General features: G+C 38.2%; 1 protein-coding gene across 2 annotated transcripts in view; it reads right to left on the bottom strand.

Annotated features, from left to right (window-relative positions):
- DNAJC1 (DnaJ heat shock protein family (Hsp40) member C1) overlaps window positions 1-15,983 on the bottom strand; it is a 107,648-nt gene that overhangs the window by 6,521 nt on the left and 85,144 nt on the right. For both annotated transcript variants that reach the window (XM_064704137.1, XM_064704136.1), the window contains exon 9: window positions 8,587-8,706. In XM_064704137.1, coding sequence (XP_064560207.1) covers window positions 8,587-8,706 — 120 coding nt within the window. The remainder of the gene's footprint in view (window positions 1-8,586; window positions 8,707-15,983) is intronic.

Genomic DNA, 15,983 nt, shown 5'->3' with positions numbered 1-15,983 from the left:
CTGTAAGTATTTGTACTGCTGAACAGACACACTGCATTATTTTATAGGAATCAACTTTAAATGTTGTAGTCCACCAGGGATAACAGAAGTCACAAATAAAGTCAGGTAATATCATGCACAGTGAAACAGATTTCCTTAGACAGATAAAGATGACAAAAAAAAACTGGATGCAAGCAATCAAATTGCTGGAGTAGAAATCAAACTATCTTACTATGGGACCTACAGAAAGAAACCACAGGAACAATTTGCTTCTGAGAACTCCCTTCTGAACTCAGTTTCAATAGCTCTTCAGCTATAAAAAGATTCTATCAAAAGCAAGTGGGATTAGTGGGATGATTTTATGTGATGAAAGCCAGACAGAGCTGGTTTCCTCCTGTACTGCTAACAATTAGTCCAGATCACAAAGACTAGTTGCTACTTAACAAGACACCTAGCAGTAAAAGCATTCCTCATCATGACCATCCAGATGTTAACTCTCTTATTACCCTGGACACCTGCCACCTCTTTCAGATGGGACAATTGATACTTCAGAGATATATAGGGAAAAAAATCAGAATCAGCTTAAAAAACTCTCAGATGCATAGGCAAAAGCAAATTTTGCTATCACATGAATGAGAGGGTACTTTTCGCTCTGCAGGGAAGGCAGACATAAAAAAGCACAGAACTATGACACACCTAGAGGGAAAACTGTGTAAAGTCAGGTACAGTGATCCTACTGGTGCTAAACAGACACCCAGAACCCTTTGGCAGAAGATGGAGAGCAATTCCCCATTCCCACAGCAGCAGCACTGGCCCAGGAGCTCAGCTGAGCCCTCCAGCAGCGCCCCCAGCCCAGCCCTGCAGGGACACACCAATGTGCCACCCAACCTTCACCGGTCTCTGGCTCCTGGGAATCCCCTGGGCCACAGCCTTCCTTCCATCCTCCTCTGGGAGAGTGTTTTGATTAGGATTGCAGCAGATAGTCACAGAAGTACAAACCTCTTGGGTTCTAATGACATTGTAAGAAAATAATGTGGGATTTGTAGAGGAAGAAAATCTACATCTCTTGGCTTTCCAAACATATATGAATTTCTTGCAAAGAAGGATGGTGCTACTGAACACCAGAGAGGCCAGTAACATTTTTTGTTACTCCCAGCATCTTCCTGAGCAGAAGTTCTTCAAGTATTTACTAAAAATGCAATGGTTTCTTAGCATTAACTAACAAATTTGCTCTCCCAGTAGCAGTCTTCTGCACCCAGTTATCTTCCTGCATGCTCCCCATCTAGTTATGTCATGAACAAAATGTCAAGATTTGTGTAATTATGGAAAAAATTATTGTGGAGAGAGCCTGTGAGTACTTGAGGTTACCATGAAGCAATAAGAAATTTCTTGAATCTTTAAGGCTAATTTGAGTTGTAATCACATTTTTTCTTACAAGGGAAAGCCAGATACAGCAGGATTTTAATGCCTTCGTGGCTTTGTCAAAGTAGTAGGTTTTTACAGATCTAACCTTCCAGAACCACACAGAATAACTTGCCAAATTTAAAGTTCTCCTCTTATAACCAAAATACTACCTGCTGTGCTGAATCTTCTTCCAGCCTAGACCTAAACAGCTTTTTTCATATTAGTCAAAAGTGTATCAAGCACTGTTTGACACAAGTCAGACAAACCAATAATGACCCATTCTTTTATTTCCATTTGACTCAAAATTTGTTGCTTTATACACTGACTTCCCTTTTAGACACTAAAAGAGCTTCTAAAATGGTCTTTCAGTTTTACCAGAGTGTGGAAACTTCAAATCCTGAGATATTGAGCCAAATGATTCTCCATTTTCCAAGTATCCTCATTTGCAACTTACAAGACCACTTGAAATAAGTATTTCAAATCAGATGTACCTTTGTTTTGGCACTGCTTGAAACAGCTTAGTAGAGTGTTCTAAACTTTCCCAAAAGTTGGTAATGCGACTAATCACTAGCCACTGTGTAGGTTAAATTTCATACTAACACAGCAAATGAGTATTTTAAGGATAACATTCTTGAAAGAACTACAAAACGTGTTATGAACTTAAATGAATTTGCTTAGAACCAACAGTTGCAGCCAGCAACAATGCAATTTTATTATGCTTATGGACTTTGAAGCCATGTGTGATTCTGAACTTTGCCACAGCAACAGAAATCCCCAAAACAACCATAAGTTTTATTATGAGGCAGTTTAAAATGTGGCCTGCAAAAAAGGCAAATTTGACCTAAATCAGCAGATGTAGAACTTTCTCCAGTTTAAGTCCCCAGATAATTTAAAGCAGCAAAAGAATTGTATCTTTTTTCAGGACACAAGAGGAAGAACTTTGCAATTAAACTTGTGATAATGCTGGAGACTTCATACTGTGCTTGTTTTTGTCAGTTAAAATCCGTGAGAGTCTTTAGCTCAACCCTATGGGCACTCATGCAGGAGAGGAGTTTGACTCAAATGCCCACTGCAACAACTACTTGGACATCTTATTTTGTTACTAATGATGCAAAATGCATTACCTTTCTTGACTGTCAGAAATTTGAATTCTGCAAAGAAATTCAAACCCAGCTCACTGTGAGCTTTGTGAGACATTACATTAATTTATGCCACTCTATAAAAAGCTGCAGCATCACTGGCTTAACCCCTTCACAAACCATCTATTTGGACCAAAAATTGCTGTCCCACTGCCTTCTGTAAAAAAACTTTTTCCTTTAAGTGAAAGAATGCTCTGGTCATGCTTTATGAGATGAAAATCCATTTTGTTTATAAGGGGCATTGCTCTGCCCAATCTTGTAAAAATGGCAGGGACAACTGTAGGCGTGCACAGAATAAAACTGTACAGTGAGAGTGCTGTGAACAGCAACCACCTTTTCCTCCCTCCAAGTATCAAGAGAATCCCTCTGCTGTGTCTGTGGGATTAGCCAGGTGTTTTGAAGACTTCACTCTCAGACTGAGGGGTCTACTTGGACTATGTATTATCTAAACCCCATCAGATATTCATAACCTCTCTTGGACCTCGATCTAGGTCTTTATACTTCAATAAGCAACTGGGAGAACTATTGATTACATAAATATATGCAAACTGCTAAGGGTGAGTGTTTCAGAATATCCACAACTGGATTGCACTGTAATTGAGTTAACACAGACACAGTACACAAAACGAAATATAAAACAGTCTTAGGAAAACAGTTAATCTCCAGAAGCAAAAGACCTAATAAATTCATGAGCTTCTACATATGGACCATTTCTCATATAGATGTTTTCTTGTTGGCAAAGTAATGAGCTTGCATTTGTCAAAAATAAGAAATCTACTTTACAATGGCATATGAAGTGTAATGAGTATGAACTCACACAGCCAGACTTACAGGCTGAAACTGTTGCTTGGGCATACAAGAGATATCACAAAATATGCACCCACCCCCTCAAACCTTATGCTTTCAGGTTTCATGGTAATTCAGAATGTCTGCCACCTGGCTATTGTTTTGCTGTCTACCTCAGTGTTCTTCTATACAAGCAGCAAATCCCAATCAGTCTGTTTTTGCAACACAAATGCATGAGATTAGTGACTGCAGGAGCAAACAGAATCAGTTTAAATCCTGTAAGACAACTGAATGATATTACTTCACAAGTATGAAATCTGAGATCTCTTTGCCTTTAATTTAAAAAACCTGTACCTAATAATCACATTAAAGTCTGTTTGGCATGCCAGACAGCTTTTACTTCCTCTATTATTTTTACAATTTGAACGTCCTTTGTAGTTACTGAAATTAATTTATGCCTTTCAGCAAATATTTTTTTTAAACTTTTTATCTATAAAGGTTGGTATTGTCAAGTACAATATACTTCTATAATTTCACATGTAAGTGCTTTTTCTCAATTTTTGAATTCAGCAAAAGCTGACAATCATTACTACAAATCTTCATAAGACTTAGCATTTGTCAAATCAAACAATATCATTTTTGCAGAAATAATAGTATTGCAACTCCACTCCATTCATTATTTATACTATGTTGTAGAGTGTTCACAGTGCTTAGGAAATTCAAACATAACTTTTTTATTTTGTTTTAAAAGGTCAATTATTTCCTTAAGTATTGGCAGACAGGAATGAGAACTAACCCTGGGGCAACAAATTCAGCAAGGAAAATGGGTCAAAGAACAGATGTTTGGAGGATGACAGAGAGCAGTGGTACAGGTAACCAGGTCAGCAGGCAGGAATTCTGATTAGAGTTAACTGAACTCCATTTCCCTTTCATAATCAAAATACTTCAAAACCTAATTTACAATAACAGCCAATTGCAATAAAAATGACTTAAAAAGCTGCAGAAGCTTTCAGTTGTGAAAGCAGTAAGATTTCATTATACTAAGCCAGCTGAAAACCATCTTTATAGGAAAAGATTGCTAAATTCCCTATATGCACATACTGAAGTGACAATTAGCAATTTAAATCATTAAACATACTGATAAAGTGAGCACAACTTAACCTCATCTATTTTGGGATGATCATTCACTGGCTGTTAAAAGATGTCTTCCCAAAGAGAGACAAGATAAACATTTACCATGTCAGAAGTGAAGCAGAAATCCTTCCTCCAGTATGTCTGTACCACAGCTACAAGCCTGCCCTTGCTCTGAGGTGAAAAGCACAGGAATATGCTGCAAAGATGTTTATTCTGGTATCACATGAGGCAGCACAAACAGAAACAGGAGAGCTGAATGAGCTCAGGGGCACTACAGCATGGCTGTAGCTGTTTATTGCTGGAGTTTGGCTGGCACTTTCCCAGCAGCCTGCATCACTTGTAGGGTGGATGTACTTGTTTGCACAGGGAATCTGCTAGACATACCCATATAATGGGCCTTACAGTAATCCTTATTTGGGCTGTGCTTTGGGAAATAACAATTAACAAACTAAATGTCTACAAAACACTAACCTGAGTAGCAGTAGACAAGAAAAACATTGAAGGAACACTATTAGGAATTACCGAATTAAGTAAGTCAAGCTAAGGTATATGCAGTGATTACTGACCAACTGCGGTGACTTTCTGTCTTTAATTCTACATTTTTAAAAGTGAATTCACACATGCTTCCAATTGTAGGGAAGGTTTTTTTCCTCCCTTTTCCTCCCAGATAGCTTGCACTTGCTAGTGTAATCACAGACCATAGGAAGAGAAGGACCTAACCTCAGGCAGAACCACTGCATTGATGTTGTTTCTTGCAGATGTTTGTGTAACCTGTTCTTAAAGGCTCACAAACATGGAGACTCCATAAATATGGAGCAGATTATTCCACTGCTTTATCACCTCCACTGTAATTCTTTGTCCTTCAGTGTCCAACTCTGCAGCCTCTGATTAAATTGAGGCAAAAATTTCTTGCCCTGTAAGACTATTACAGTGGACAAGACCGTTCCTCATTATGGTTTTCTTTTTATGCAGTTGAATACTTACATTCTCTGTTAATTATTTTTTTTTTTTTTTAAGTTAATCAACATGAATTCCTTCACAATCCTCCCTTGTAGATAACATTATAGGAACCTATTATTCTCATCTGGACTCTTGCTATCAAACAACATGTTTGCAATACTGCAAACTAGACACAAACTAAGGACGCAGTAAGTTAAAACAACACCATGAAGCTGTAAAGTTCAAAAAAGTCAAGAACACCCTCCTCAAGTCACTGCTTCCCACTGCCTAAAAATTGCTAGTGGAAACACAGTTGGATGTAGTAGGAATTTATTTCTTTTAAAAAAAAGAATAAATTTAAGACAGAATTTCTTTGGGGTGATTAGAGGGACTGAATTTCATTGATGCTCTTCTGATATATATGAATGGTTTCAGTTTATTCTTTAAAAAGTTTTGAGATTTTTTTCTAACTGTTTTTTTTCTGAGGAAGAAAGCTTTGAGACAGAAGCAACAATAGAGACAGCATTTTGGACTGGACTACTCTGAGCTATTTTTAGGAATACCTGTTTAGCTAATCTACTATTAAATAAGGTCTGAATGCATAAAATCACTCAGAAGCAAGCACACTGTACCTTATCAATCCTCTCTATCATAATTTTCTAACAGTGAAAGGAAAACTGAGCCTTACTGCTCTTGATGCTTTGCAGGAGAAGAAAGAAGCAGACACTAATCTCAAATTCTTACAAAGTATTTCCTGTACTAGAAAATGTTAGAAAACCAAATTCAAATTCATCCTTGAATGTTTTTCAGGACATAGTACATTTGCTAGGTAATACATACTTCAAACCCTCTCTGGTTGGCTCCTGTTAAACCAGCTGTAAGCAAGGCATCCCCAAGCTCTGCTACACAAGCTGTTCAAAGCAGCACCTTGTACACCAGAACTTATCCCCTTGCCCTGCTCCCAGCAGACACAGGGAGCAGCTGTCTGGGCAGCAAACGCTGCCTGCACATGCAAACACCTTTTTACTGCACACAAAGTTAACAACCCAGAAGTTTCTCCTGCAGCTTTACCTAACATTTCTTATCTAATTATGGTGATGTGGTGATGCCCAAAAAAAATAGAGTCTTTGCTGTAAATTTAGATTCTATGTTATCTTCAAGAAATATACAGGATAAGTTGTATTTGTTATTGAATACTGAAATCTTACTGAATGGATATATCTGAAGCAGTTTCCAGTTTCACCATTTCTAATACTGATGCAGTAACAATCTGAGACCCAAAGAAGTTCCCATGAAGCTTTTGTTTAAAACATTCATTTTGTAAAATACTCATTTCTGTTTCCTCATAATACCTATTTGCTACAATTCTCTGTAATGCAATGATAAAAGTGGCAGAAACTCTAATAATTAGTTTGTGTCAGGAAAGTGACCTAGCATTAGCAGCAGTTGAAAATTTTTAGAGAAGTAAAAACTTGTGTAGATAATAATTACATTAACCATATAGCTGGAGGTTACTAGAAGTAAAAAGGATTACACTCAGACCTTTCTCCACACATAAAAATCCTGGAAATTCCTTTTTTCATACAAGAAAATGACAGCTCTTAGAACAATCACATGTCTTTCATTTCTCTTTCCTACTCACTGAAACAAAACAGCAAGTTGCTGAGGACCTCTCATCTAATGGAAGAAACAAGTGTTTTTTTTTCTTTTCAGTACTGGATCTGTGCAAGTACAATGGCCAAATGTATTATGCAAAGGATTCTTAATACACCCAAGTCAAGGAATAAAGCAGGCAGTGGGTGCAAAAGGCAATCTGAGGATAGTGTTAGTTTTGTGATGGATGTATGTAGAACCATTCCACATGTCTCTACTATCTGTATCAAGATAATCAAATTTTCCAAACCCATCTCAAAAGCTCTTTGCATGAACACTGTATACTACCAACATATGTGAAGTATTTTTGCTGTTAAGATCAGTAAAATGTATCTTTTAAATAATTTTCAGTATTAGTATAATTATTATAAAGTTTATTATTATTATTCATAAAGTTTAGTATTTGTATTATTCCACTCAGTCAGTTCAGTAGTATGAATACTTCAAGTATGAACACAATAAACCTTAAAAACCCTAATTTAATTTGATTAGCACGTTGGTAACTTCTTGTTTACGTACACTATTTTGCAAATAATGTTTTGTTCTAAAATTAGAATAGTGCAAAAGACTTATTTTTTAGTATATGTATCAGAACAGTATAGGTGCATTAAAACTTGAAAACTAAGTTCTCAAAATATCTTTTTGTGTTTATATTAACAATGAAAAAAAAAAGTCAAGAAGTACACAAATTTCCCAGAGGGATATAATATTTCACTGTAGTCAGTGGCTTTGTTTTCCATTATTTAAGATAATTCCTGAAATATGATAAATAAAGAACATCTAATCTCAAAATGTACATGAACAGATTTAAATGTTATTCTCATTAACCCCTACAGAGCCTATAAAACAGGGTCAGCTGAAAGGGCTTTCAAATGGTCCTAAGTAGACACTACAACATGTTCTAGTGATCTATTGCTTGAAAAGGCAAAGTCTTTTACAGCCTAGCCCCTAAGGGTTTTAAGATCATAACGCTTAAAAAACCTAAGTACAAGCTTGGTATCTGGTATATACTACAAAATATGAATCAACAAAGACATTATTTTACATAATATAATTTTAAAGCATGCTATAATACTGAAAAAGGCACTGAAATTGTATCATGCATATTACACAGTTTTAAAATTTGTAAAGATATTTCTGCTTAATTAATGGAAACCACCTGTCAAAACACCATTAGCTCATATGCATTTTTTAAGGACTGGCTTGAAACAGAGATGTAATCTTTAACCAAGTCACACAAACATTCACTTGCAGTGAAAGAAGGTTACTACAAAACCTGCAGTTCATTGTTTTTCTGTTATTGGGTTACAGTAGCTGAAGTTTGTAAGCACCAGAATCCCCCATCCAGCTGATCAGTTACAGCTGTTAATTGTGGAGGGAGATACTGGCTGACATCTGCTTCTTGCATAGTTAGTTAATGGTTCACTTCCAGGTCCTAAAAGGATTGTAGCTTCTCTCAAAAGACAATGTCAGCCCCCATATCTGCCTTCTACACTGCCTGTCTTGTTCTGGTTTGTCATCCTCTACACAATGCAAATCTGAGTGCACTCACATCTGCCACTGATCGACCCAATTCGTGAGCAATCTTTTCCCATCGACCGGGGGTCCCCCCTGGGAACTTAACCATACTTCTTGTCAGCTGGCTCAGGTCCTCCTCTGTCCATTCAGGTGCCTGTAAAACATTTGTAAAACATTCATTACACTGGAATATTGGACATTTATTTGCAAGGTAATATATGGACAAAAAAAAAATCTTTAAACAAATTAATCTAATAAGGTAAAAAAAAATTAATGTGGGTATCTTCTCTGTGTCTTGTTGCTGAAAATGGATAAAAACAAAAGTAAGTACTGACCAACAGGAAGACACTCAAAATCCTGAACACTCAAAAATTGCACTTTGTCTATTATGTAGACTAACACATTTAATTTCTATTATTTAATACAACATACATAACACAACACTACAAAATGCAGTAAAGATAATATTCAACAATACTTTTATTAGATTATGGGGTTATGCAAAAATTAGATGAGCCCAAGTCCAATAAGAACTTAATCTGACTACTGCCATAGAACACAAAAATTATTTCTGCAAATCCATGAGCAACAAAAGGAGAGCTAAGGAGAATCACCATCTTTTACTAGACATAGGCAGAAACAATGATACAGGATGAGGAAAAGGTTGAGGTATTTCATACCTCCCCTTTGCCTCAGACTTTAATGGAAAGATCCATTGGTCTCCATGCACCCAGTCCCTGACCTGGAAGACAGAGCACAGTGAAGCCCCCATAATCCAAGGAAAAATGGCCAGTCACCTGACACACACAAGTCCATGGGGCTGGATGGGGTCCAGCCACAGGAACTGAGGGAGCTGAACGAAGTGCTCACTGAGTAACTTTCAAACATTTACCAGCACACCCAGCTGACTGGGGAGGCCTCAGTTCACAAGAGCTTTCCAAAAGCAATAGCCATTGAGGAGTTAGAAGGAAGATCCAGGGAAGTACAGGTCTGTCAGTCTGACCTTGGTGCCAGGGAAGGTCACAGAGCAGATTCTCTGGAGTGTCATCACACAGCATGCACAGGACAACCAGGGGATCAGCACAGGTTTGTGAAAGGCAGGTCCTGCTTGCCTGACCTCATCTCCTTTTCTGTGATAAGATGACCACTCAGTGGATGGGTGAAAGACTGTGGATGTGCCTACCTGGACTTCAGGAGAGCCTTTGCCACCATTGCCCACAGCACCTCCTGCAGGAACTGCTGCTCAGGGCTGGCTGGGGCTCTGTTGGATGGGAGGGAAGCTGTTGGCATGGCCGGGCCCAGAGGCTGCTGCTGAATGGAACTGCAGCCAGCAGTGCTGCCCAGGGCTCAGTGCTGGCACAGCCCTGTTCAATGGCTCTATCAATGACCCACGTGAGGGGATCCAGGGCACCCTCAGGCCCTGCAGACACACTGAGCTGGCTGGGAGTGTTGAGCTGCTGGAGGGCAGCAAGGCTGTGCAGGGGGATCTGCACAGGCTGCACTGCTGGGGAGAGCCCAGAGCTCTGAGGCCCAACAAGGCCAAGGGCCTGGGCCCGCTCCTGCCCCTGGCTCACAACAACCCCTGCAGCTCCAGCCTGGGCAGAGTGGCTGCAAAGATGCCTGGAGGGAAAGGTGCTGGGGGTGCTGCTCAACAGCAGCTGAACATGAGCCACAGAGTGCCCAGGTGGCCACGAGGCCAATGGCATCCTGGCCTGGCTCAGCAATGGAGTGGCAGCAGGGCCAGGGCAGAGATCATCCCCCTGATCATCCTCACTCAGCACCGGTGAGGCCACACCTCAAATCCAGGTTCAGTTCTGTGTTCCTCAGTACAAGAAGGACATTGAGGTGCTGGGGAGAGAGTCCAGAGAAGGGCAATGGAGCTGGGGAAGGGTCTGAAGCACATGTCTGATGAGAAGCAGCTGAGGGAGTTGGGTATGTTTAGCCTGGAGAAGGGGAGGCTCAGAGGAGACCTTATTGCTCTCTACAGCTCCCTGAGATAGGAAGCTGTGGCGAGGTGGGGACTGGCCCTCTTTCCCAAGTAATAAGATCTAGAAAAGAGGAAATGGCCTCAAGTTGTGCCAGGGGAGTTTTATATTACATATCAGGAAAAGTTTCTTCAGCAAAAGGGTTTTCAAGCATTGTAACAGGGTGCCCAGGGAAGTGGTGGAGTTGCCATCCCTGGAAGTATTTAAAAGACCATGTGTGGATGTGACACTTGGTGGGCTTCATAGAGCTGGATTAATGGTTAGAGTCAATGATCTGAATGGCCTTTGCCAACCTAAATGATTCCATGATTAAATCACAGTTTAAGACACAACGTTTTAAGCATTTACTTAATTGCCTATCTAATATTTTTTCAGCAAAGACACAAAGAGTATCTCCATTTTGACATATTAAAAAAGCCTCTAAATGGAACAGAACAGTTATCTTAGCTTCTTGTCACTGTTACCATCCTGTGTTTTAGCACTCTAGCATGGAGCAGGAATGAAATCTGTTGACTCTAATATTCCATCAAGACGATTAAACAACACCCCTCCCCCCTCCCTAAAATGCAGTTATGCCACAAAACCAGACCGGATGCTTCCCCTACTCAATAACCAAAAGATATAAAAATGTTTTACTCTAACTACATGCCAAGCCGTTAACAATGACTGTCTTCATAACGGCCAAATAAAAGTGAACAAAGCAAGGAACACACAATTAGAGCAGTTTAAGGCATGAAATCGCGTTTGCCTCAGAAGGCAAAACGCAGTAACCGTCTTTGACGTTTGCAGCATCTTTGGCAACGACTGCAGAGCCAAATCTTTGTTATCATCAGTGGTTTGCTATTTTATTTATTTTAAAGGAATTCTTTATGACATACCTCTTCTAATCACCATTTCCGATAATGAACAGGCACATATCAAGCGGTTTGCATTACAGAGCCATCAGCACAGAACAACAGTCAGAGGTGAGTGACCCCAGGGACCATCTCCACAACTACAGCAAAGCTTCTCCCTGACACTAATCCTGCCTGTCATTCTCCCACTGTGCTCTAACCACACTGACATCCGCCCGCTGCACTGCAAGCTTAACGGGGCCCTTCCTGACTTTTTACTGTCTCCCCCAATCAATGGTTCAAGCGTGCTCTTTTCACCATGTCCAAATGGCAGCTTCACTCATAATCAAAGTGCATTGCTCCCGTTAAAGGGCTTCCCGAAAGGCTTCACCATTTGCATTCATTTGCAAAGCAAACTACTTTTATTCACTTTGTTCTGCTATCAAGAGTGTTCCCTGAAGCAGATAAATTGGCATAAATACAACCTGCCACTTAAAAGACAGTAAATAATAGCCAATAGTAGCAAGGATTTTATCAATCGTCCTGGTTTGGATCCATGTAGTCCTTTATTCAATGCTGAAAGCCTCAAACATTCATAGTTTTTAATACAAGAATAAAATGAATTATCTCTGATGATTCAAACACAAGACGCTTAAGTAACGTGTGTATATGTGAGAGATCTCATATATTGCTTGCATTACACAATTACACCCTAGCCTACAGAAGAAATTACATACATGGAAAAATCTCCACATTGCAAAATAGCCTTATTATTTTTACTGCTTTAAACATGTCAATATACTATATGCCTTTATTAAATTATACTCCATATAGATATTTTAAATTAAAATATTTCTCAGGGATTTTTGTAAAGAAAGATTTCTAGTGCTGAATGTTCTACTTATAAAAAATTTTATCACTGTAATCTAAATAATGAATTCTTTTAAAGAGTTCTGGTTAAAAGCCTTTTGTTTAAAAATCAAATTTCATACTTCAAAATTAGGGTTAATATGTGGTTTTACTGTAATTTTCTATTTAATTTGTACTAAAACTTGGTGGTTTGTTGGTTTGTGGGGTATTTATAATAGATTCACAGCTACATTCACAGCTAGTCTCTCTTACCATATCCAAAGCATATCTAAACAATTACACATGGAAATCAAGATGATCTTTTCAGTGATATACAGATGTCAGAAGCTTTCTGCTAAGTTTTATTTTCAGACTTTTCTGTAAGCTTTGATTTGTGCTCACAGTTTTACTACCCACTTGCAAATATGACAGAACTCTTGAGGTTATCTTCCTAAATAATGGACAAAACTACAATCATTCAGCACATCTGTAGTTAATTACATAGCTAATTCAGGGCACATGAATTCATTAGCTACATTAAAATATCAACTTCTTAATCTTATTTCAAGCTGACACTAATTTTAGAATGTGAAGATCTAAAACATTTATAAATTTGGAAAATCTCTGGAAAAGTTTTTTTGGGTTTTTTTTTTTTTTTTTCAGAAAATCCGCTCTCAACAGCAAAAGCTGTAAAGGAGCTTTTGTGAATTTGCAATTCCTCAGCAACAGTTAATTGTGTCTTTAGATGCAACAGCGCCTACTGTGATCCAAGTACTACAAGCAGCTACGAGGGTGGTCATGGTGTGAATGTGTTCCCCCTGTTCTAATCTGTAGCCAACTGTAACTGCAAGAGTCAAATGAATGCATAAACATACTGCTTTGTCACCTAAAACCATGTGTGTCCAATATTACTGAAACACTGGGCCAAAATTCATCTCTACAGTAAAGCAATGGAAGACACCACATGGTGAGGGGACAGCTGTTGTTACTACACAAGCATTCAGATTTTGCATCCAAAAAGCCCCATTCTGGGATTAATTCCCCATACTGAATACAAAATTAAAAGTACAGAGTTATGGTCTAAAGTCTTTAAAATGAAAATAAGCTACAAGTGTAGATACAAAAAAATTCATAGCATTCCCATAAATAATAGTCCTTTAGCATGATTTATTGTACATAGCTGGCAATATTGAGGGATTAGTTCACCCAAACCACCATGCACTTTCTATAGAAAAGAAATATGAATGTGGTTTATTGTTCAGCATCACTCTTACATGGGCATCTGCACTTGGCAATTCCATCCCACCTCTTTCAGCATGACAGCTTTACACTATCAAGATTTTTTTAAAATATGAGCAACACTATTTTCAATTACATTAAAAGGAAGTTTTTAGTCAACAAAGCATTTCTTGTCAAGATAAGTCCAACTCATTTAATCCTGTTAATAAGTATAAGACTATATATGCTTTTATTGATAAAATGGGAAAGTGGCTGGTATTTGAGAGTTTTAAAGGAAACTTTCAGAGTCATTTACAGTACCTTGACATTGAAAAAATTTGATTTTTCTAGATAAAATTTTAGCTTTAAATAATTTCTTCCTGATATCAATATACTGTATGTTCTGTATAATTAAAAATATATACACACACTGTATAATTAAAATCACTGTTCTGTTGTATGGAAATGTGGCTAAAGTTTCAATCTCTTTAGAACTTGTGCTACACTTAATTTAATTTTGGTGATTCACTGATTTTGAGCACATCTAGTCCCAGATCTTGCAAATAAAGCATGTGGCAGCATCTGTTTAAAAATACCTAAAATATTTTTAGACCAAGGGTCCTAATAAAACTGTGGACAATTCTGCAAACCAGAAATCATTTAACCTACAAGATGGTGGTGTTCTGGTTCAGTAACTAAGGAACAGAATGTGAAAAAGTTTTCAGATTTAGTTTTTTGCTCATAATGTCTTATTTTTATTACAATAATCTTCTATATTGTCACAATCTCTTGCTTTACCTACAAGAAGTCTGAAGTCAGTCTTGTTTTATCTAGTCTAATACATATTTGGCATTGTGATCTTGCTGTTGCTGAACACAAAGGGTCTTGCTCCAGTTTTAAAGATCTCTTGTGAAGCCCTCAAGATCAGCTAAAGGGTATTAATCATCTGAACTCATCATATTCAAAGCCACATGTTCATATACAACCCTTTTGTCCTTCAAAGCTCTTACTCACATCCTACTTTCACTAGTACTGTTTTTATTAGGTGAGCCAACAAAAACAAAGCCAGCTATGCTGTTTCAGAGCAATGGTCAGAGCAGGTCAGTAAGCATATCATTTGTGCTCAGGGAGTGCAGCAGCAGCAAACTTTGTGATAACAAGAAAGATTATGTTTATCATTCATTCTTTTCAGTCCCACCCCACTCTGAAAAAACATGGACCATATGCACATACAGGAGTTAGATGAAGGCAAGCATATAGGTTACCTACTATCCCCCTAATATTCTCCCACCTCCAGTTATTTTCATCTCAAGCAATTTCTCTAGCCTCATATATTTTATCTATTTAGATTAATTTATCTCAATTAACCTGTTTTTCTATTTTTTCCAGTTTTTTCCATGAACCTATGTAAACTTTCTGGATTTGCAACATCATGCTCATAAGGAGCTGAACATATCTGCTACTCACTATACAAGAATTCAGCTTATTTTGTGTTTGAACCTGGTTCCCACCAGCTTTGATGACATCTGGCTCTTGGCTGTCAGAGAGTCACCTCCAAATAGTCTGTATCTACTGACTTCCTTGTCACTTACATATTTGTTCAAAACACCCCCCAAGAGTATTTCTCTGTAAGTTTTCTCTTTCTGGCTCAAGAGCTCTGATCTACTCAGCTGTAAAGCCATGTTACACATAATAGTTCCCATGATGCCTTTTTCTAAACCACCTGGAATTCCATTGTAACCAACCTCTTCAAAATGAGGTATCAAACTGTACAGAGCAGGATTAATTATAAGTTAACACTGAAATAAGGATTCTTCTGTTTTGCTCTCTATTCTTTTCTTAATAATTTCTAACAATTGTATGGGTTTTTGGCATGATCCTGAGCTGATATTCTCAATGAAGCCAGCACTGATAACTCCTCAAGGATCAAGGTCAGCTCAGAGCTCAGTATCTTGCACATGAAGTTTGGAAGTCATACACTGTATCAATCTTTGCATCACCTTGTATTTATATACTGGGAAACTTTACTGCTGTTTTATTCCCAAGCAGTCAAACTCCTAAGATCACTCTGCAGTTCTTCAGTGTCTGCTCTCATGTTCACTGTTCCACACAATACTACCATTGACAAATTTTCTCACCTCAAGAATCATCTTTTTACCATATTACCATCTCCATTATATGAATACACTGAACAGCAAAATTCCTAGCAGAAATTCAGCCAAACTACACTGCTAACCTTGCACTATTGAAAGAGGTATTTATTTCTACCCTCCACTTCCTATCTTTTAATTGATGATTTGTTTGGGAAATAGCCTTTCTCTTACTCCATGACTGTTTTCTTTCCTTAGAAACCCACCAGCCTTGTTAGACCCTTCTGGAAAATCAAGCAGAGACTATCAATCAGATCACCTTCTCCCTGCATATTTGTTAATCTTTCTATGAAGCACAACGGGTTTAAGGCAGGACTTCCCATTATAGAAGCAATGTTCAGGACTCCCTGCAGGTCATATTTATCCGATGCTCACGAATTCTTCTCTATCAGTTTT

Source organism: Zonotrichia leucophrys, chromosome 2 (assembly GCF_028769735.1).
Source record: "Zonotrichia leucophrys gambelii isolate GWCS_2022_RI chromosome 2, RI_Zleu_2.0, whole genome shotgun sequence".
Taxonomy (NCBI): Eukaryota; Metazoa; Chordata; class Aves; order Passeriformes; family Passerellidae; genus Zonotrichia; species Zonotrichia leucophrys.
Note: the sequence above shows the minus strand (reverse complement) of the source record. Positions and strands in the feature narration are given on the sequence as shown.